The sequence below is a fragment of the Archocentrus centrarchus genome, chromosome 6 (assembly GCF_007364275.1).
Source record: "Archocentrus centrarchus isolate MPI-CPG fArcCen1 chromosome 6, fArcCen1, whole genome shotgun sequence".
Lineage (NCBI taxonomy): Eukaryota > Metazoa > Chordata > Actinopteri > Cichliformes > Cichlidae > Archocentrus > Archocentrus centrarchus.
Genome location: NC_044351.1, coordinates 9,855,412 through 9,878,786, shown reverse-complemented (window position 1 = coordinate 9,878,786; position 23,375 = coordinate 9,855,412). Strand labels below are relative to the sequence as shown.

General features: G+C 43.2%; 1 protein-coding gene across 2 annotated transcripts in view; it reads right to left on the bottom strand.

Moving 5' to 3' along the window:
- Window positions 1-23,375, bottom strand: part of insc (INSC spindle orientation adaptor protein) — a 66,067-nt gene that overhangs the window by 27,873 nt on the left and 14,819 nt on the right. For both annotated transcript variants that reach the window (XM_030730981.1, XM_030730982.1), the window contains exon 2: window positions 19,590-19,681. In XM_030730981.1, the coding sequence (XP_030586841.1) occupies window positions 19,590-19,663 (74 nt within the window). In that variant the 5' untranslated portion in view covers window positions 19,664-19,681. The remainder of the gene's footprint in view (window positions 1-19,589; window positions 19,682-23,375) is intronic.

Below are 23,375 nucleotides of genomic sequence, written 5' to 3'. Positions count from 1 at the left end.
ATGTATTTGAGGCACATGGAGTTCTGCTGCATGAGTCACTGTCAGGCTGCTGCTGTCTGTGGAGCCCCATAATGATCTATCCCTTAGCTCTACTCCAGATTTATGAAACAGCGGGGCTTGTGACTGCAGAGTCAGTTTGCAAGTGTGTATTCTTGTACTTCTCTTATTTGAAGGGTTACGTTGGCTTTAGTTTAAAATAAGGGTTAGAGTTGGGCTACGCTCAGTCACAAGGAATCTGCTTGATGTTTTCTGCCATGTAGGGAAATCTTTACGGCTGTTCAAAACTGCTGGGCTCAAAGGCTGAATGAAAGGCCAGCCGTCATGGTACTTGCTTATTGAAATAAAAAGAGACAGAAATAGAAAGTAAGAGACAAAAAGGAAAAAAAAAAATCAAACTCCATATAGCCACTTCACATGAAAGTGTGAGTGTCAGTGTCATAGTGTTGGTTTTGAAAAGTGGGGTTGTGTTGAGGCAAGAAAATGAATTATGTATTGTAAAGTTTCTGGTTGTTGTTGTTGTTGTTAAAGACGCTTTTTCTCTCCATACAAAAGTGATGCCAATGATAAAAGCTGCCACCTTTCTCTGATGATGTCTGAAGACATCAGTGTCTGAAAAAAAAAGTATAAGTATATGTTAGTTGACAGGCTTGCTTGCTAGACATCAAAGGGACATTTTTTTACCAAAACGTTGAAAATTACACGGGTATTTACCTTAAATTAACAGCATCAAAGCCCCTTTTGATGGTACATTGACCTAAAATTGGAAAATTGCTTTATAGCGCAGTGTCACACACCACCAACTATAGTCTATGGGCCAAAGCTTATAATAAGGAGAAGCTAGGTCTCTATTGCCAGAAAGGATATCATGGCAGGGCTAAGAGATCAAAGAGGAAGTTGACTGAAGAAGCTAAGAAGAAAAAATCAAAAGTAAACAAGCAAGAGGTGAGACAAGAGCAAATCTTGCACCAGCAAGAGCTTTATCAAACCAAAGCCTGCAAGACATAAGCTGAGCTGGTCCTCCTGCTGACAGCAAGCAACACAAGCCAGTGGGAGGTAATGGTGCCCCCTACAGTGCAGCAGTAGGGGGCACCCAGAAACAGAAATATCAGTTTCATAGTGTTGCTCTAACTATATTAGCCATCAAAACTTGTGTTTTGACGGCAAACTTTTGTGTCAAACTCTCAAAGGTCAGTGCCTCTACAACTTTGTTCAGGGCAGCTGTCAGTCACAGATGTCATAACATTTCAGAACATTTAAAATACCGTCACTCTGTGAGATCTACTATCTCAACAGAGGGAATGGTCTGCTGACAGCTATCCTTTGCTCAGGGAAATCATTACCAACCACAGTGGAAAAGGACAAAGGCACTACTTTCACGTATGGACTCCAGAGTGTGTGAGTAATTTTGTTTAAGGCTAAAAATAGATATATCCACATCAAAGGACTTTGTAAACATTAAACTCTTTGCACACACAGTCTGTGGGTCTTTCACTAATTGCATCTTGAAGATGATGACAAAAAAAAGATAATATAAATGTGCTCCAAATCACAGAGAGTCACATTTTTCCTGTCCATGCTGTATCAGAGAGCTTGCTAGTTAGCAAGAAGCAGACGGGCAGGTGTGAACTCAAGCAGTGGAGCACCTGTTGTCACTCAAGTATAGCAGTTATTGGACAGCAGGAACTAATTTGTTCTTCAGGGCTGGAAGCCCATTAAAAGACTTGTTCCACATATCACTAGGGGCTTCAAGTGATTCAGGTACTATGTATAACACTACACAGATCATGAGTAATGTTGAGTAATGTCTGGTTCTCTTTGGTCGGCTGCTTAATGAATGGCCTCCTTAAATGTAGGAGGCTGCTGTCAACTGCAAAAGGATCCCACACGGATGTTTTGAATTAAAGGGTAGACATGTTCTATGGCTCAGGCACATTTAAAGGCAGCGTGTTACATTAACATGTCGTAAAATACAGAATAAGTCTTTGCTATAATCCTGAGAAACTGAATGAAATTGTGCATACACACAAGAAGACACTTACAACCGATTAGTCAAATGGGAAAGCTAATATCTGCTCTGATCTCTGCACCTGAACTCCTTTCAGATGTCATTCATCTTTAAAGCAAGCAATTTTCAAGGGTTGTGACTTCTTGTGGTGTCTGAACAATATTTTTTTTTAAAAAGTTCCAACTGCAAGATGGAGATATCAACTCAACAACTTTGAGAGTTTGCTAACATTTGCAATATCATATTAGGTGGTAACCAATAGTTGCTGTCCATATAGTCTGAGGTGGTGGTATTAAGCACAGGGGCCTTCAGGAGGTGGTGCTCTCTCCCTTCTGCTTTACCCTCTACACACTGTACTTTGGAAGGGGGGGGTTCTGGATTATAGAAGGGTCATCACTGACTTCGTCATTAGGTGTAAACTCAACCACTTCAGCACCAGTAACATGAAGGAGATGGTGGTTGACTTCTGGAGAAAACCAATCCCGATTGCACTGGTGTACATCCATGGTTTGGACATCGAGGTGGTGGACGGGTACAAATTTTTGAGTGTGCAGGACATTACTGAGGACTTTTTATGACACAGTGATGGCTTCACAGTGATCTTTCACGCAGTTTTTTGGGGAAATGGCAGCCTGGAGAGGGACTGGAAATGACTTAATAGACTAGTGAAGAGGACCAGTCCCTTAGACTCCATAGAGGAGGTAGGTGAGAGGAAGATGTTAGTCAAGCTAATGTCCATTATGGACAACACCTCTCACCCCATGCATGAGACTGTGGAGGCCCTGAGCAGCTCCTTCAGCAGTAGGCTGTTACAACCACTGTGTAGGACAGAGAACTATCATAGGTCCTTTAACAGCAGACTTTATAATATGCACACAGGATAAATACCTGCTGAAAAATACACGCGTATATATTACCATCCCCACTGCACTTTATGCACATATTAAAAAAAAATTGCTGTGACATGTTCCACACTAAACTCACTTATCCATGTCTTTATGGTCCTTGCTTTGTGCACTGGTGTACAGTCATGTTAGAACAGGTCATCCCCAAACTGTTCCCACAAAGTTGGAAGCATCAAATTGTCCAAAATGTCTTGGTATGCTGATGCATTAACCCTCTGGGCCAACTTCCTTTCACTGGAACTAAGGGGCTGAGCCCAAATCCTGAAAACAACTCCACACAATAACCCCCCCTCCATCAAACTTTACACTTGGCACAATGCAGTCAGACAAGTACCATTCTCCTGGCAAGCGCCAAATCCAGAATTGTCCATCAGATTGCCAGATTGAGAAGCGTGATTCGTCATTCCAAAGACCACGTTGCCACTGCTCTTTAGTCCAATGGCGGTGTGCTTTACACCACTGCATCTGAGGCTTTGCATTGCACTTGGTGATGTAAGGCTTGGATACAGCTGCTCGGCCATGGAAACCCATTCCATGAAGCTCTAATCTGAAGTCTACATGAAGTTTGGAGGTCAGTAGTGATTGACTGCAGAAAGTTGGCGACCTCAGCGCACAATGCACTTCAACATCTGCTTATTCTGCATTGTGACTTTATGCGGCCTACCAGTTTGTGGCTGTGTTGCTGTTGTCCCTAATTGCTTCCACCTTGTTATAATAGCACTAACAGTTGACTGTGGAATATTTAGTAGCAAGGAAATTTCATGATTGGGCTTGTTGCGCAGGTGGCATCCTATCACAGTACCATGCTGAGCTCCTGAGAGCGACCCATTCTTCCACAGATGTTTGTAGAAGCGGTGCTGCTGTAACAAGTGAATTTCCCCTGTATGATTAATAAAGTCTATTTCTGTCTAAATATTTATTTATTGAGTGATCGAGTTAGAAAAGTTTTTTATTAGCACTTATCTACTACCTTATTTACTTATAATAGGCTATATTAGCTAGAGGTAGCTAGCCATTTGTTAGCTAGCAGCTAACATACAGAATAAACGTGTGCGGTGAGTCTTTGCATCAACTTATGAGATGACTCCTAATCACAAAACTCAGTGGAAGGTCTGATTCTGTTACTTTCTTTAGACTTTTATTTGCTTTCACACACAAATCTTTCCTCACTTTGTACCATTTCAATGCTAAAGACAGATTTATTTAATTTACTTATTGCACTTTAAACAAACATGTTTTATTTGCCAAGATCAGCCTTTTGTGTCTTAAACTTAACGTTAGACCTACAAAACAAAACATTTTTACTGGCTAACAGACTGGCGAGTTTCTATGTGAAGCTATCCATGTTATGAATTTGCACTCCCACGGTACAAAGAGGAGTTTGGGATAAAAACAATATCTGGAACTGCCCATTAACTCCAGGCAGTATTACTGGCATTCCTAGTGTTTATTCCTTGGAAAAGAAACAGCGACATGTGTTGGACTGTGTCAATGGGGCTGCATTCAATTTACATTATTTTTTTGATATGGAAGTCCTTTAACACAGTATAAGCAAGAAGGAGCTCTTCACTGTCATCCATTGTCTGGGGTACATGAGTATCACAATCTGATGACTGATGTCATAGAAATAAATGGAAATCTTTCTTAAATACCACAACAGAACCGCAGTCCAACCAGGCCGAGGGAATGGAAATGTGGGCAGAATGAGCTGTTAGAGTTTGAAGACCCAACCATTGTGGCTTTGGCTGCAGCTGAAGGAGGAAACAAGGACACTCTTGTCCCAAACACAATTATATATGGAGGCATATAACCAGGGCGACCAAATAGGAATTAATGCATTCCTCTGTAACCCCGGGGTAAACCCCCCAGTGTTAAAGTTTTGGTGAAAATGTGAAATTTTGATTGAGATCCTAATAAATTGTGTTAAGATTTTTCCCTTTTTCATAGTGGGTGTCAATGTATAAAAATAAGTTGTATTATGCATACTGTCTGCAAGTATTTACTTTGTGATGGATTAAGTTAATGTTTGTGAAGTGTTTGGTGTAAAGTTATACCTTGTGAACTCTGATTGGCTGGTGAGCGAAGCAAACGTGAGGGGGGAGGAGATTGAGAGAGCGAAGCAAACGTGAGGGCGAAGCGAGAAGCAGCTTGTGCTCTCCGGCGGACATTAAGTGTCATGTCAAATATCTACTGATAGCGATTAGCTAACAGTTTTGCCGAGAGACTGTTTCCAGTTGAGGACATCACATACAGTAGCCTCTCCTGTCAGTAAGAGGCTGGGGCTGTTGGTTTGTTCGACAAAGAGCTGGACTGTGTTTGTCGCCGACGCAGAGTTGGGATTTACTTTTTGCCGACGCAGAGTTGGGATTTACTTTTTGCCGACGCAGAGTTGGATTAAGTTTTTGCCGCTGTGTACAGGACTGGACTTTTGTGGAGTTAAGTTTTTTTTTACCACGAGGCTCCTACGTGGCCTGTGGGACTGCTAGCAGCAACAAGAGAGTATGGACTGCCGAGAGTGAGTAACCCTATCCGCACGCTCACATTGCGTACACTAGCTAAGACTGTGAACTCACTAACTCTGATCATCCGCCATTATCTGAGGATCAGGCCTGCAACGGGTTATTTTAGGGTATTGCCGGCTTTTTTCTTTAATTAGGGCCCGAGCACGAACTGTGCGAAGGCCCTATTGTAATTGCTTCGTTTATTATTATTATTATTATTTTTTTTTTTTTTTTTTTTTTTATTATTATTATTATTATTATTATTCAGGCAAATGAATTGGCTTTTTGGGGGCTTTATCATATTCAAAAACTCATGAAACTTGGCACATGCGTCACACCTGGTGAAAATTTAAGTATTTTAATGGGCTCGGGCAAGGGCGCGCCCAAATGGCTCGCTAGCGCCCCCTAAACTGGAGCCCCACCGCTGTGTTTCACGTACATGAATGAAACTTCATACACATGTATATCATGTCCAGGCGCACAAAAAATCCTCTTGGAGCCATGCCCTAAACCCAACAGGAAGTCCGCCATTTTTAATTAATTATGCAAATTTGGCGATTTGCAGCCCTCACACTTTTTCTAATAACTCAGAGGTTTTAGACGTTATCATCTTCATATTTGGTTTGTCTAACCTACACCCCCAGGGGAATCTAAATCTCGAAAATGGTGAGTTTTTGCCAAGGGGGAGGGGTCCTTATGCCCCTTTGAACTTTGATCATTCGCCATGAAATTTTGATTGCCTCTCATTCATACCTACATGATCCAATGTGCATCAAACTTCTCCAGTAGGATGAGGGTGCCCCCTGAACACATACATATGACAATATTTAATATCAGTCGCAGCGCCACCTAGTGGGAACAGGAAATGTCATATTTTACACTTGGAGGTCCAGCTCCAAGGTGGTTTAGCAGAACCATCTCAAATTTCACCTGGAAAGCCTTAAGAAGTTGGACTTACTGTGTTTTCAAAACTGTGAGTTTTTGACAAAAGGGCGTGACCCTTATGGGACGGCAAAGTTCGATGATTCGCCATGAACACAAAAATGGCTGTAACTCAAACCCAACTTGCCCAATCTGGCTCAAACTTCAGTGGTGTGATAAGCACCCTGTCCTGAACACACTCATATGCAAAAAGTCCATAAACGGTAGAGCGCCGCCTAGTGGCAGCTCGGAATATCTTAAAATAGCAAGTTTTTTGAGTAGCCCCGGAGCAACGTTTTATCTACATGTATGAAAATGTACAGGCTCATGTAACATCCTAAGACGTACAAAAAAGTCTCTTGGACCCATACCCCAAACCCTACAGGAAGTCGGCCATCTTCAATTGAAGGTGTCAATTTTTGCCATTTCCACGCCTGCTATTTGAACGAACTTGTCCTAGGGCATTTGACCCAGTGAGACCAAATTTGCTCCACATCATCTACACAAGTAGCCCATCAAATATTGTGGAAATCTTTACAAAATATTAAATGGCCTTATCACACCAGGCCATTGAATTTGGCCTTCGTTTTTCTCCCTCACCACCAAAATTGTTTGTGCACTTGTTCGCACATGCTTTGTCTGATCAGGCTGAAAATTTAATCACTCATGTACACACCCAGGCTGAATCCATAACTACAGATTCAAGACTGTAGGCGCAATAGCGCCCCCTACAGAAGCAAATGAAAATTTGTATGACCGTCCACAGAATTAGTTTTGCTCTGAAATACATGAAATATCTTTCACCATTCCTTACAAAATCCTCATCTATTTGATAAGCCTCCTGCCCTGAACACATTGATATGCATAAAGTCCATAAACGTTAGAGCGCCCCCTACTGGCAGCTTTAAATATCATAATATACCATGTTTTTTAGCTAGCCCCTGAGTTACATTTTATCTACAGCTCTGAAATTTTGCACACTCATGTAACATCCTAAGACATACAAAAAAGTCTCTTGGAGCCATACTCCAAACCCTACAGGAAGTCCAGCATCTTCAATTGAAAGTGTCAATTTTTGCCATTTTCAGGCCTGCTATTTGAATGAACTCCTCCTAGGGCATTTCAGCCAGTGAGACCAAATTGGCTCCACATCATCTAGACAAACAGCCCATCAAATATTGTGGAAATCTTGACAAAATATTAAATGGTGTTGTCACACCAGGCCATTGAAGTTGGCTTTCATTTTTCTCAATGGCGACCAAAATTGTTTGGGCACGTGTTCGTACATGCTTTGCCCGATCTGCCTGAAAATGTAATCACTCATGTACACAGCCACTCTGAACCCATAACTATGGATTCAAGGCTATACGTAGCTGCAAGAGCGCCCCCTACAGAAGCAAATGAAATTTTGTATAGCATCCACAAACTTAGTTTCTCGGAAATGTATGAAAATGTGTTTCAACATTCTTGACATCATCCTGATCAAAACAGTCTATCAGACCCATGCCCTATTTTGCATGCTGGAGCCGTGACCCCACCCCCAAATATTCCATTGCGTCTATGCCGAGAGCAAAAGATATCTTTTCCTAAAAAAGAATTCAACTTTCTACAGACCTTCTGTACACCATCACGATCACAAGACCTCCGAGTGCGGCACGGGTCGACGAGCGCCACGGGTCGACGCGCAGGGAGTGCGAGGGCCCGATATCACCGCTTGCGGTTTTAATGTTTTCTTTTGTTTTTCACTTCATGTGGGCCCACACAGGTAAATGTGTTTGAAGTTTCACAAATATTTGCAGTTGTATGGAGTTTCACCCTCAGTTTGTTTAAGTGGGTGGGTTTCCTGTTAATGTGCCGCTGACGTTTGTAAATAAATACTGTACTTTGGGCACTATTTCCTTCGTTCATTTGTGGTATTAATAAGAGGTTTATTTGAGTGTGAGGGATTTACAGCGCGAGAACTTAAAGGTAAAAACACACAACAATTTGCTAAATAATTTTACGTTCAGTTGTCAGATCCAAGAGAGTGAAAATTTCCCTAGTTGTGTGTTATTAAAGGGAACGGACCCAGGGCGCTGTATCTCAGTTCAAGGGGTACATAGGAAGCGCTACATAAATGGAGGCACCGCTGGGATTTTAATGTTGAAAGTGTTTTATGTCATGATGTTCTTTGCATGTAAACCCTTTAGTAACTGTGTGAGTTAATGGTTATTGTTTTCATGCCTTGCCATTGTTAAACGCCAACCCCATGTTTGCGGCTATTATTGTAATAACTTGTTAAGTAAGAAAAAACATGTCTCTATTGCAGAACTGGTGTAAAGGGGAAGGGGTAGACCTAAACCATTCCATTGTGGTTAAACGGGTCCCCATAGACACCACAGTAGAGCATATTGAAGAGACTGTCGGAGCTATTAAGGCCCTTGGGAGAGTGAAAGTTAAGGGGCGGATGTTTGACCCAGATTCACACTCGTTAATGGTATTGTGTGAGTGTAGTGAACGAGTGAACACTAAAACCATTCCCCTGGATGTACCTGCTGGGGAGGGAGGTGAGCTTTGGACCCTGCATGGCCCCAGTGAGGGGGAAGAGACCCCTGCCAGCGCTCCAAGGACAACCACTGAACCAGAACCAGAACTCTCAGATCTAGCCGGAGGGAACTCGGCGGAGTCCATTATACGAGCAGTAGGAGACTTGCTAGCCAAAACCATGAGGCCCACTTCCGAGAGTAGTGTTTTTCGACGGCTGAGGATATATTCTGGAATTACTCCCGCCCCTGCTGGGGAAGAGCACCTAGACGCCTGGTTAGAGCAGGCCCGATTGATGGTAGAAGAATGCGACTGCTCTGTTCGTGAAAAACGAAAGAGAATTGTGGAAAGCTTGAGGGGTCCTGCCCTAGACATAGCCCAAGCTGTGAGAGCTAATGACCCTGATGCAATGCCCGAGGAATACATTGAGACCCTGGAAAGGGCTTTTGGGATCTCAGAGACCCCAGAGGACCTCTACTTTTCTTTCAGAGCATTGAGGCAAGGTCCTGGGGAACGACTGTCGGACTTCCTGAGGAGAGTGGAGCGATTATTAACTAAAGTGGTACACAGAGGAGGACTGTCCCCCAACCAGAGAGACAGTGCTCGTGTGGAACAACTCCTCAGAGGAGCTACCGAATCTGACATACTGCTTCTGCAGTTGAGATTACGAGAGAGAAAAAGCAACCCCCCTCCTTTCTTGACTCTGTTACATGAGATCAGAGAAGAGGAAAATCAACAGTTATTGAGACAGAAAACTGGCCCCCACCAAGCTAAACCTGCCGTCAGGCAGGTGAGGGTGGAAGAAGAAGATAAACAAATGGAGTGTGATGTTGGAGACTTAAAGTCACACATTAATGAGCTGCGGTCCCAGATGTCTGAGTTCACAGCAGGGCCAAAACCCACGCAAGGGAATAAGCAGTCTAAAGTGTCTCAAAGGGAGAAAGGAGACAAAATGACCATCAGCGGTGAGGTTCAGGCCTTGAAAAAACAGGTAGAGGATCTGCAAAATCAATTCAGTGTAATGTCTGTGGCCTACACAGACTCTAGGGTGTCCAAGGAGTTTGGGTGGAAGAAAGGCTTCAGAGATAGTAGGGACAGTAATACCAGTCTCACACGTTCAAGTAATCCAGGAAAACCACAATCCCGGGTGGAAGGAGAGGATTTCTTCTGTTACCACTGCGGTGGAGATGGTCACATAGCCACACACTGTACAGCCCCTGAAGACACTGCAACTGTCATACAGAAATTAATTCGCTCACTAAGGAGACAGAAAGGAAGCAAACAGGAGCCCAAAACTCGAGGTACAGAGCCACCCAACACCCATTGTTCTGTCAAGCGGAGCACTGTAGATACGGAAGAAGCCACAACCCTCCCTGAGGGGTTAGTGGGAGAAGCGTCACTGAGTGAGGTGATTATCGAGGGTCAACCAGTAACAGCACTGATGGATAGTGGCTCGAGTGTCACCTTAATATTCGAAAGCTGGTACTCAGCACACCTGTCACACTTGCCCATCCATCCCATTTCTAGCCTAGCCCTTTGGGGCCTGAGTGAGTCTAGTTATCCCTACAAAGGATATGTGGCAATGAATGTCATGTTCCCAGATGATGGGACTCATCATGATCCCAAGACTGTGTTAGCTTTGGTGTGCCCAGACCCAAAAGGGCCAGAGCAGGCCCCAGTGATTATTGGAACAAATGCAAGGAGTTTTCATCATGGACCCAAGCATGGCACCAGCAGAACTCAGAGTTGTGGGCCAGCTCAAGCTTGGCGGGTCTGTGCAGAGTCACCTGCACAAGTCAAAAAACCATTTTCCCCAGGGCCCATAGATGATGGTGTTGGACAAATAAGGTGGACTGGCCCCGGACCACTCCAAATCCCCCCTGGTGGGGCAGTATTTGCATCCTGTAAGGTGACTGCAAAGGAGTCATGGGACCAAGATGTGTTAATAATTGAGGCCCCCGTCAAAACCCCTCTCCCAGCCGGGGTTATGGTGCCCCCGTGTGTTCTCCTGCCTTCAGATATAAACAACAATGATTTTTCAGTGTTGTTTAGGAATGAGTCGCTGAAAGCCAAGTCAATTCCTAAGGGCACTGTCGTAGCCTGTGTCCATAAAGCCGAAATCGTGACTGCACTTAAGAGGAATGAGATCCCCTCTGAAGCTATAGATCCAGGATTATTCAACTTTGGAGATTCTCCAATCCCAAGTGCCTGGAAAGAGAGACTCATAAAAAAATTGTCTGAAAAGCTGGAGTTTTTTCTCTGGGGGAATGGGATGTAGGGCTGGCAAAAGATGTAGAACACGCAATCCGCCTTAGCGACACACGACCGTTCAGAGAAAGATCCAGACGTCTTGCACCAGGAGATATAGATGATGTGAGGCGCCACCTGCAAAAACTACTGGCGGCTGGAATAATCAAGGAGTCACGCAGTCCATATGCGTCTCCCATTGTCGTGGCGAGAAAAAAAAATGGCACAATCAGGATGTGTATTGATTACCGGACCCTCAATGCCCGGACAATCCCAGATCAGTACACCGTCCCTAGAATAGATGAGGCCTTAGACTCCATGACTGGGAGTCGATGGTTTTCTGTGTTGGACCTGAGAAACGGCTACTATCAGATTGCAATGGCGGAAGAAGACAAGGAGAAAACAGCTTTCCTATGTCCACTTGGATTTTTCCAATTTGAGCGTATGCCTCAGGGCATAACCGGAGCTCCTGCCACCTTCCAGCGACTGATGGAAAAGGCCGTGGGAGACATGAACCTGCTCCAGTGCTTGGTGTATCTCGATGACCTGATAGTGTTCGGTAGGACACTGGAGGAACATGAGGAACGCCTCCTCAAAGTGCTTGACCGCCTGCAGGAATATGGCCTGAAAGTATCCATTGACAAGTGCCAATTTTGCCAGCCTCAGGTCAAGTACATTGGCCACATTGTGTCTGCTGATGGGATAGCTACCGACCCGGAGAAAATACAAGCAGTCACTCACTGGCAGCAGCCTACTGATCTCAAAACCCTACAATCCTTCCTGGGGTTCTGCGGATATTATCGACGCTTCATCGCCAACTACTCAGCTATTGTAAAGCCTCTGACTGATCTGACCAAAGGTTACCAACCAACCAACCGGGGCAAGCAAGCTGTAGCACAAGGGACCACCTATTTTAAGAAGTCGCAGCCTTTTGGAGACCGATGGACACCAACCTGCACCGCTGCTTTTCAGAAAGTAATCCACTGTCTTACACATGCTCCAGTGCTAGCATTCGCTGACCCAATCAAGCCTTACATATTGCATGTGGATGCCAGTTTTGAGGGCTTAGGTGCAGTTCTCTACCAAGCGTACCCGGAGGGTTTGCGCCCGGTGGCCTTTGCCAGCCGAAAGCTGAGGAACTCTGAAAGAAACTATCCAGTCCATCAGCTTGAGTTCTTGGCGCTAAAATGGGCTGTGGTGGATAAATTCCACGACTACCTATATGGCGTTAAGTTCACCGTGAGAACTGACAACAACCCACTCACCTACGTTCTCACTACAGCCAAGCTCAGTGCCACAGGGCATAGATGGCTAGCTGCCCTGTCTACTTATGATTTTGGCATACAGTATAGGCCAGGCCGAGAAAATGTAGATGCGGATCTGTTGTCCAGAAAGGCAAACCCTGAAGATGAGGGGTGGATACCCCCTTCTGGAGTGAAGGCTCTCTGCAAAACTGTGAGGGTCAGTGAGCCTTTTGACATCCCAAGTGGATGTGTTCTTCAACTTGGTGCATCACCCTCAGTCATTCCAGACCTATATGTGTATCCAGTCCAACTGGGTGAACCCCCGATGGAATTGCTGAGTAATCTAGACCTACAACAGGACCAGGATTTGGACGGAGCCATTGGAAAAGTGAAACAGGAAATGAGAGCCAGAAAGTGGCCCTGCACTATTTCGAGCAGCCACCCAGAGATAGCCCTTCTTCAGCGAGAAGGAGAAAAGCTCCAGCTGCGGAATGGGCTCTTGTACAGGAAGACTGTGAAGCCCAATGGTATGGAAATGCTCCAGTTGGTTCTTCCCGAAAAACACCGGCCACTTGTACTGCGGTCTCTGCATGATAATTTTGGACATTTAGGTGTTGAGAAGACCATGGAGCTGGTTCGAGAGAGATTTTATTGGCCCAAAATGGCTGCTCATATTGAGCAGTACATCAAAAGCTGTGGGAGATGTGTGGTTCAGAAGACTTTGCCCCAAAAGGCTTCTCCACTGCATCAGATAACCAGTAGCGGTCCTCTGGACCTGGTGTGTATTGATTTTCTGTCAGTTGAACCAGACTCACGAGGAGTCTGTAACATCCTAGTGGTCACTGACCATTTCACTCGGTACGCCCAAGCTTTTCCCACAGCAAACCAACGGGCCGCAACAGTAGCCAAGGTGCTGCTGGAGAAATTCTTTGTCCATTATGGCCTGCCAGCCCGCATACATTCTGACCAAGGGCGGGATTTTGAGAGTCTGTTGATAAAAGAACTCTTGACCATGTTGGGGATAAGGAAATCCCGAACCACTCCTTACCACCCACAGGGAGACCCCCAGCCAGAGCGTTTCAATCGTACTCTCTTATCCATGCTTGGGACTCTTGACCCAATGCGAAAGCAGAGCTGGAGCCAACATGTAGCTAGTATGGTGCATGCCTATAACTGCACCCGTAACGCAGTGACAGGCTATTCGCCATATTTCTTAATGTTTGGCAGAGAGGCCCGTCTGCCCATTGATGTGTGTTTCGACATATCCAAGGATGGCAGAGAGGTAAAAGACTACCACCAGTATGTGGGCAGGTTAAGAGAGAAGTTACGTCATGCCTACCAACTAGCATCTGAAGCTTCGCAAAAGAATCATCAGAAAAACAAGCGAGGCTATGATATGAGGGTCAGAGTGCACGACCTGCAAGAAGGAGACAGAGTGCTGGTTCGAGCCCTCGGGATTCCAGGAAAACACAAGTTACGAGAAAAGTGGAATCCTCAACCATATATAGTCATGGGGAAACTTCCAAATCTCCCAGTTTACCGAGTAAAGCCTGAAAGGGGGAGAGGGATAGTAAAGACTCTTCACCGAAACCATCTTTTACCCATAGGATTCTGGGTTAGGATGCCAGAAAATCGAGACGAGAAGTATACACCTCAGAGACCATGCACTAGAGCAGCTAATGCGTTGAGTCAAAGGAGGGAGCAACAAAATGCAAAGCAAAGAACTGATGAGAAAGCGCACAGTGATCCAGAGAGCGAGGAGGAGGATCTTCACTGTTCCCTCAGAAGAACTATGAATACTGATTGGTCTGATCTGTCCCCTTTATTATGTCCCTTGAACCGGGCTAGAAGTAAGCCGGAGGTGGTGGACCTGGAAGGAGGTGATGTCCAAGGTGATGTCCAAGGTGCCGATGGCAGCGATGAAAGTATTGCTGACCCAGTTTTAGTGGCTGGAGGGAGAACTGATAGTTTCATACCACCATCAGAGGACCCTGTGGTGGACACAGGACTGGATATGGGAGACGTCCCAATGCCTAGTGAGCCCAATGATGGAGTGGATGCTGACAGCGGTCCAGTTGCTAAACGGGTTGTAAGGCCAGTCATTCGTCTAAGTTATGATGAACCAGGAGAACCTATGGACAAACCTCTGGTCATAGTCCAGAGAGGTATGAGACTATGCATCGCCAGCGAGACAGAGAACGAAATTGCTAAGGTACCTGTGCCTTTGTACAGTTTCACAGTTTGGTGTCCCACCTGCAGCGGGGACAACCTTGAGAAGGTCACCTGATGACCATTGTTTCTCCCTGAAAGGGAGAACTGACTGGCTGGGACAGCCAGACTTTTAGAAGGGGGAGGATGTAACCCCGGGGTAAACCCCCCAGTGTTAAAGTTTTGGTGAAAATGTGAAATTTTGATTGAGATCCTAATAAATTGTGTTAAGATTTTTCCCTTTTTCATAGTGGGTGTCAATGTATAAAAATAAGTTGTATTATGCATACTGTCTGCAAGTATTTACTTTGTGATGGATTAAGTTAATGTTTGTGAAGTGTTTGGTGTAAAGTTATACCTTGTGAACTCTGATTGGCTGGTGAGCGAAGCAAACGTGAGGGGGGAGGAGATTGAGAGAGCGAAGCAAACGTGAGGGCGAAGCGAGAAGCAGCTTGTGCTCTCCGGCGGACATTAAGTGTCATGTCAAATATCTACTGATAGCGATTAGCTAACAGTTTTGCCGAGAGACTGTTTCCAGTTGAGGACATCACATACAGTAGCCTCTCCTGTCAGTAAGAGGCTGGGGCTGTTGGTTTGTTCGACAAAGAGCTGGACTGTGTTTGTCGCCGACGCAGAGTTGGGATTTACTTTTTGCCGACGCAGAGTTGGGATTTACTTTTTGCCGACGCAGAGTTGGATTAAGTTTTTGCCGCTGTGTACAGGACTGGACTTTTGTGGAGTTAAGTTTTTTTTTACCACGAGGCTCCTACGTGGCCTGTGGGACTGCTAGCAGCAACAAGAGAGTATGGACTGCCGAGAGTGAGTAACCCTATCCGCACGCTCACATTGCGTACACTAGCTAAGACTGTGAACTCACTAACTCTGATCATCCGCCATTATCTGAGGATCAGGCCTGCAACGGGTTATTTTAGGGTATTGCCGGCTTTTTTCTTTAATGTTTTCTTTTGTTTTTCACTTCATGTGGGCCCACACAGGTAAATGTGTTTGAAGTTTCACAAATATTTGCAGTTGTATGGAGTTTCACCCTCAGTTTGTTTAAGTGGGTGGGTTTCCTGTTAATGTGCCGCTGACGTTTGTAAATAAATACTGTACTTTGGGCACTATTTCCTTCGTTCATTTGTGGTATTAATAAGAGGTTTATTTGAGTGTGAGGGATTTACAGCGCGAGAACTTAAAGGTAAAAACACACAACAATTTGCTAAATAATTTTACGTTCAGTTGTCAGATCCAAGAGAGTGAAAATTTCCCTAGTTGTGTGTTATTAAAGGGAACGGACCCAGGGCGCTGTATCTCAGTTCAAGGGGTACATAGGAAGCGCTACACCTCTTTAGCTCAAAAACCAGAATATTGCTTAAAAGAATCCTCTTTCACACAGAAACTACAGCTCCAAATTAAAGTGGGGAGGTTTCTATATAATGTAGTTTCACTGTGGTAAGAGGTGACAGATGAGCTAAGAAAATGGTTAAAGCATCTGGCTAATGGCACATTTAAATGCTCAAGTCACGCCTTGATTTTCTGGGTGAAGGTTGAGCATGCGCGCCTCCTGAAGTAGCACATGGAAAGGGGATATTGTGGCCTCTGACTGGTACAGTTGAATCCTGGCTACAGAAGCAGACATCTGATTCCCAGATGCTTCAGACAGCCTCTCATGTGTAGCCAAGACTAGATTCTCCTAAGACAAAACATACTGAGTCTTTTTCCTCCTTTCATTTCTCTCTCTCTTTGTCTCAGCCTACTTCTAACCTCAAACTTAATTATCTCAGTCCTCTACACATGCCTGGTTAAATGTGTACAAAGCATATAAATAGAGACATATGTAAAATACATTAGGATATGATTCCTCTCTCTGTGTCACAAAACATCTCCTGTGCGCTCATCTTACATTTCGGTTTGCTTCCTCATTTCTCTCACACACTTTCCCCCACATCACTAAAGCCACACTTTTTGACAAGTTTTCCAATTTTCCTAAGTGAGCGGCTGTGACTTACTTTATAAATGTATACACACAAACAAATAAAGAGACAGACACTTGGCTAACCTGCCTCGCCAGCCTCTTTCAGACTGCACCCTGAGGCTTTAAATGTGCAGACAAGCTGATCTGGGAAAAGGTTCTGCTGTGGGGATGTTTGTTAGCTGAGTTCATGTATGTGTTCCATCTGTGTTTGCAATTTATTTTAATACAGTTCAGCCACTTGGCTCTTTTCATCAGTTGATTTACTGACTGTTAGTGCACTATGTGCAGCACAAATAAGATTTATATTTGAGTGTGTGTGTGTGTGAGAGAAAGACAAAGATCAGTAAGAGATCATTTATTCCTTTATTTGTGTGTGTGGGTGGGTGTGTGTGTGTGTGTGTGTGTGTGCGTGCGTGCATGTGTGTGCCTATGGCGTGATTGTTCCACTGATTTGACATCCAAGTGCATTCACTGTGCATCTTCTGATATGCTTTGCAAGCATTTGTAAACACAAAACTGTCACAAGATATATTTTCAAATTTATTATCAGTGACTGAAATATTCTAAACCGCAGCTGCTGATGAAGTGGCTTTTGGTATTATTAGAAAAGAAGAAAAAGAAAAATGAAGGATCAGCATGTGTGACTTTCACAGTAAGGAGATAAAACTCCGCTGTGTGATAAGAGTGCATCCTTGGGTGTGACCAAAACATGTATTTTGTAGAAGTCAAGAACAGCAGTTTGATAGTCATGAAGGTTTGAAAACACACAGTGGGCTCTGGATGAGTTTTCTTTCAGTCTCAGTTAATAAAACATGTGAAAAGAAAGAGATGAAACTAAATAAACTGCTAGTTACTAATTTTATGTTAATATGCTAATTTTATGTTATGTCCAGCTAAGGTCTGTCTTGTTGATGGTTCAACAGTGAAAAGTGACCAGCTGAGAACATCTGGCTGGTTTTTGTTCCCCGTCAGCTCAGTTTGTCTGCTTGATGATTTGAAAATGTCACTTTTGTTGTAGACTTCTTTTTTAGCATCTTGGCCACATGTGTATTACAGATTGTTCAGGATTTTAGATTTAGATCTCTGTCTTTTGTGTGTTTATGGATAAAGTTTATAAAGTTTATTTGTATGTAGCCCCAGTATTATGGGTGGGCCCGTCCCCTCCCCATCGGTCCAGGGATTTGGCGCTCTATGTCGAAATCATTCTTCCTCCTTTTTTTTTTGCTATATAATTTTCATGTTGTTGTATGGGATATTGTTTATGTTTTTGTAACAATTTGCTCTACGTATTGTCTGGTTTGCCTGATTTATTAAGGTCTGATGCTTCACTTCAGCCAATTAGGGCTAGATTGTCTCAAGTATACGCATTTAAAAAGCTCACAAAATAAAGAACTCACTCAGAAGCTACAGGAAACAGCTACTGTCCGCAGTTTCAGGAATGAAACAGAAGAAGACATTGACTTTATCACTCAGCTAACTACTGCAGCACGGACAAGTGCCCCCCCATTGTCAGTAAGGTTTTGACCTTTGCACCACCTGTAATTGAGTGCCTCAAATATGTTGGTCTAGGATCTTCACTGAGGTCCAAATATTGGTGTGATCAAACATCAGCTGGAAGATATATCCTAGGGCAGATATGAGGGCTTAGCTCAGCAGTTCAGGGGTAAAATCTGCTTTTTCTCAGCCAGTACACTATTGCCAAAAGTATTTACTTGTCTGCCTTCACATACATATGAACTTGAGTGACATCCCATTCATAATCCACAGGGTTTAATATGATTTTGGCTGATCTGTCAACTTATCTGGGAAGAATTTCCACAAGGTTTATGGGTGCATTCATGGGAATTTTGACCATTCTTCCAGAGAAGGCCTGGCTCACAGTCTCCACTCTAATTCATGCCAAAGGTCTTCCATTAAGTTGAGGTCAGGATTCTGTACAGATTGATGATTGATTGATTGATTTTGTACACCTGTGGCCATGGAAATGATTGGAACACCTGAATTCAATGATTTGAATTGATGAGTGAATACCTTTGGCTGTGTGGATGTGTTACGGTGAAATGTGTAAATGTTTGTCTATGACAACATTTCTGTCCATGCTGTTCATATTCAACTTTCTTTCCCAACTTTATCCTTGTCAGTTTCCAAACTTCTCCATGATGCATTCATCTCTTCACCAACTACTGAGACTGACTAATGACACAACTACACCCTGTCAACCTTACTCTCAGCTTCCATGAGAGGTGGCACACATTTCTCACACCACCACCATTACACTGCATTATCAGTAGAGAATAAAGGGCCAAAGTATACTGCATTTTTGGAGGCCCCATTTGCAGATGAAACAGGAGAGCTATTTATGGCTATCATGGTTATTATTATCAGGTTAGTGTTTAGTTGCATTTTTGTGTATGAAGGTGATGCATGTGTTTGCTGTGTGCCTTAACAGATGTGGAGTCCTCAGAACAGTGCTCTCAACATCTTCACCAGTGGCTCTAATATTAACATGAGCAGCCCTGAGAGACTATAAATGACGGTATATTTCTAAATAATAAAGCATATGTTTGGAAAGTAGTTCTCTCTGATCTCTGTTGGAACTATTGCATTATCACACTTCTTTTAATTAGACCTTTTTCTGCAACAATATTTATGCAGCGGGTCCAGATAACATTCATAGTTCATTGTACATTTGGTGATATAAAGAGATGTATCTTTACGAAGCAGTATGACATGACAAAAAGAAAAAAAAAATTTGTCTTTATTACATCTTATCTTTTGCAATATGCCAGTTTTTCTACATTTGATTTTTTACTTCCATTAGCAAATTGAAAAAAATAAATGAATAAAAACGACTCAAGGAAACACAGTTATTAACGATGAGTATATTTTTCATTCTTTTATCAACGCAAAGAAATTACACATCATGTGGATATTTTCTGAGTTACAAGCTTCCATAAACCAAGACTGTGCTTTTTAGCACCTGGCCTGTTGTTAGCACACATGAGTATATTACTTATAAAATGTATAGACACATAGTGTGCAGACTGTGTTGTTACTTGCCTCATCAGAGATGAAGAGGTTGAACTGCTCTGTCTGGAGCTGCTCTGAGGCGTTGCCATCCTGCCCGAGGCCATCTTACTTCAGCTCAGCACCTGAAATACAGCACGTGCTCCATAAACACCAGGACATGAATGAATATGATGACGTCTCCCTTTGTCAGCATGTCATACTGTCAAGTTGAGTAAAAGGCACATTTTATCAAATGTAGCAATGAAAATGGCAACTTCCTTTGAACCATTGCACAGCATCATTCACCATACACTCTGTAAATATAGATGACACATACCGCATCCTCCTGGCTGTACTGCTGGCCACTGCGCTGTTATCCACTACAGTATCTCCTTATTGATCTACCTCTAAGCTTTCTATTCTTGTCCCCCCCCCAAGTAATTCAATTATCAATAAACCTCACTGTTTTAAATAGCTGCAAGCTGATGGTGTGCCATGGAATAATATTTCTTATCTTCTAATCTATTGGCTGGCTGCCAGCCAGTGACTCTCTTCCCTTCTCTGAGCCCAAGTAAGAGGGGCTGACGCTCTTAAGTGCCCGGAACCTTATTCTGCTGTTTTATTGATGTATCCCATTTAGATTAGTCCATTTTCAATCGGGAGAAGCCACAGATGCCCTCCTGCCTGAACCGCAATCTAATCCTTTTAGTTAATGATATCCTGCAGTCGTGTGGTTAAAGATTTCGTGTTTACTGCGGGGGTATAATTAGCAGGTAGTTACAATGTGAGACGAGCTCTCTCTCGCGTGCGCAAACATACAACCACCCTGTGTCATGGAGCAGATTTCAACTGCTGTGCCCTGCCTTTTATTATATGCTTACAGAGTGCGACGGGATCAATAGACATAAGCTAGAGAACTTAAAATAAAGTAATCGAGAGTAGAGGGATGTGTGATGCACGTGAAGCGTCGCTCACTCGATCCCATGTTGGCCTGCTTTATAGCTGCCACACTACCATGATTACAGAATATCTGATCCTTTTAGTAGAGTTTGAAGATGGAGAGGCTAAGGCTCTGCATTGGAGGAGTCATCAATTCTGTTTACTTCAATTGCTTCGAAACACCCCTGGGTATGTAAGTATGAAAAAAAACAAACAAACAAACTCGGAACTATTTGATTATGATTCAGCATTTTTTTCTTTTTTGAGTGTGAGTAACTGAGTCAGCAACTGATATAAAGAGATAGTTGGATGAATGGGTGGAGGGTTAGACTTGTAATACAGACACAAAGTGAAAGTAGAGGGAGAAACCACAAAGAAAAAGATGCAGGGGAGGGGGTGGGGTGGGGTGGGGAGTCTTTTAACTGCAGTCTTGGCATGGCTCCTCTAGGGCCATTTTCAGAGAAAACATCATAGTGACTCAGAAATTATACCAATACTGTGCCAGGACCATGGAAATCTACTGACTGTAAGCACCCTGTGCTGGGGAAAAGCCCACGTCTATTACACTTGGTGCAGTGAGTCATGAAAGTAGAATAGAATATCACAGAATGAGTGCTGATATAATTGAACCGTTAGGCTATTACAATAGAGGTGTAGATGAATTTTATTGACCCTATAATTGAGCACAGGGTCACAGCCATTAAGTCACAGTTCCAGCAGATTCCATTACATGTCCCCCCTCCCCACCCCACCCCCCTCCCAGCTTGTTACAGTGCTCTTCAGTGGATTACCCTACAAATGGAGATGAGTTGTCCAATCAAGCAATTGTCCTGAGCAATTGGAGTGTGCTGCTAAGTGCTGTGTTAAGGACCATTGCACTGAAAGTGATCACTATCTGCTGTGAGTGCCCACAGGCTGTTTTTAGACAACCCCCCTTACAGCCTTGTGGATTGATTTCATTTTCATACTGGCAGCCCTGTTAATTTATGTAATGTTGTCAATATGAGCTAAAAATGTACAGTGCTGTGAAAAGATATCTGCCCCCTTCTTGATTTCTTAGTTTTTTTTTTTTGCATATTTGTGACACTCAAATATTTCAGATGATTGAACAAATTCTAATATCAGATGATAACCCGAGCAAATGGAAAATGCCTTTTTTAAATGATTATTTTATTTATTAAGAAAAAAAACATATCCAAATCTACCTGCCCTGTGTGAAAAAGTTTAAGATTATGCCAAAGCATCACAACTAGATTTAAGTCTGGTTACTGGTCTGTCTGGTGGACGATGCCACTCCAAAACCTTCCTTTTTTTGTTTTTTTTTTGAGCCATTCAGAGGTGGATTTTCTGCTGTGTTTCAGATCCTTGTCCTGTTGCATAACCCAACTGTGCTTAAGCTTCAGGACATGAACTGATGGTCAGATATTCTCCTTCAGGATTTTCTGGTAGAGACCAAAATTCATAGTTCCATCAATTACAGCAAAGCGTCCTGGTTCTGAAGCAGCAGAGCAGCCCAAGACCATCACACTACCACCACCATGTTTAACAGTGGTCTTTTTATGAAATGCTGTGTTAGGTTTATGCAGATGTAACAAGACTCAAACCTTCCAAAAAGTTCAACTTTTGTCTCGTCAGTCCACCGAATATTTTTTCAAAAGTTTTGGGGCTCATCAAGATGATTTTTGGCAAATGTGAGACGAGCCTTTGTGTCCTTTTTGGTCAGCAGTGGTTTTTTTTCCTTGGAGCTCTCCCATGGATACTATTCTTGCCCAGTCTCTTTCTTATTGTTAAATCATGAATGCTGGCCATAACTGAGGCAAGTGAGGCCTACATTTTTTTGTTCTGGGTTCTTTTTTGACCTTGCGGATGAGTCCTTGAGTCCTTTGAAACCCTTTTCAGACTGATAGAAGTCAACGACTTTGTTTCTTATCTGTTTCTTTACATTGCCGCATGATGTGCTGCTTTTTTAGATCTTTGAGCCTGCTTCACTTTGTCTCAGGGCCACGTAGGTTTGGATAGGGGCTTTCCCCTTAATAAATGAAAACATCATTTAAAAAGAGCGTTTTTATTTACTCAGGTTATTTTTGTCTTATATCAACATTTGTTTGATGATTTGAAACATCTGAGTGTGACAAATATACAAAAGCTAAGAAATCAAGAAGGTGGCAAATACTTTTTCATAGCACTGTAACTTCTATTCATTTTCAAATTAAGACTGTACTTCTGTGGATTAAGTATCCCCAGGCACACAGAGGCTGCAAGTGCTACAGGAATATGAGTTTTTTGAGCAGATGGTCAGCTTTGACGGTGTCTGGGCTAATTTTCTTGCTGGGGTGGACATTTCTTTTCACGTCTGAGCTGAAACCTGAGTAGTCCAGTGGGTTTCCCCATTCAGCTGCAGTTTAAGGTAAGCCAAACAAAGGGCAGCTCTGTCTCAGCCTCATGTCACATGCCGGGTAAAATAACAACCACTTAGTGACTTGTGCATGTAAGAGAAATCACTAGAGTGTGCGTTTCAGATTTGCTGCAGCAATTGTATTTATTCTTTGCATGTCTGGGAATTTAGAGGACTTTAAATGTTGGTTTATGCTTGTGTGCGTGTTTCTATCACTTATCTGTATCTGTTCCACATTCATATCATGGCAAATTTGTACTTAATGCAAGAGTAAATCTTTGTCACCGGCACACTGAAGCCTTTATAAATTCTGGTTGTGGATCTAAACAGGTTAACAAAGCTTGGGAGAAAAATGCTTACATAACAAAGATAAAGACTTACAACCTGAGTTTCAGAGACATTACTAAACTTCAACTTGTGTTAAAGAAACTTGTGCCTTTCGTTTAGGACAATGTAATGTAACTGCTTGATAGTTTGAACCTGCTGTTCTAGCTGCTAATGCT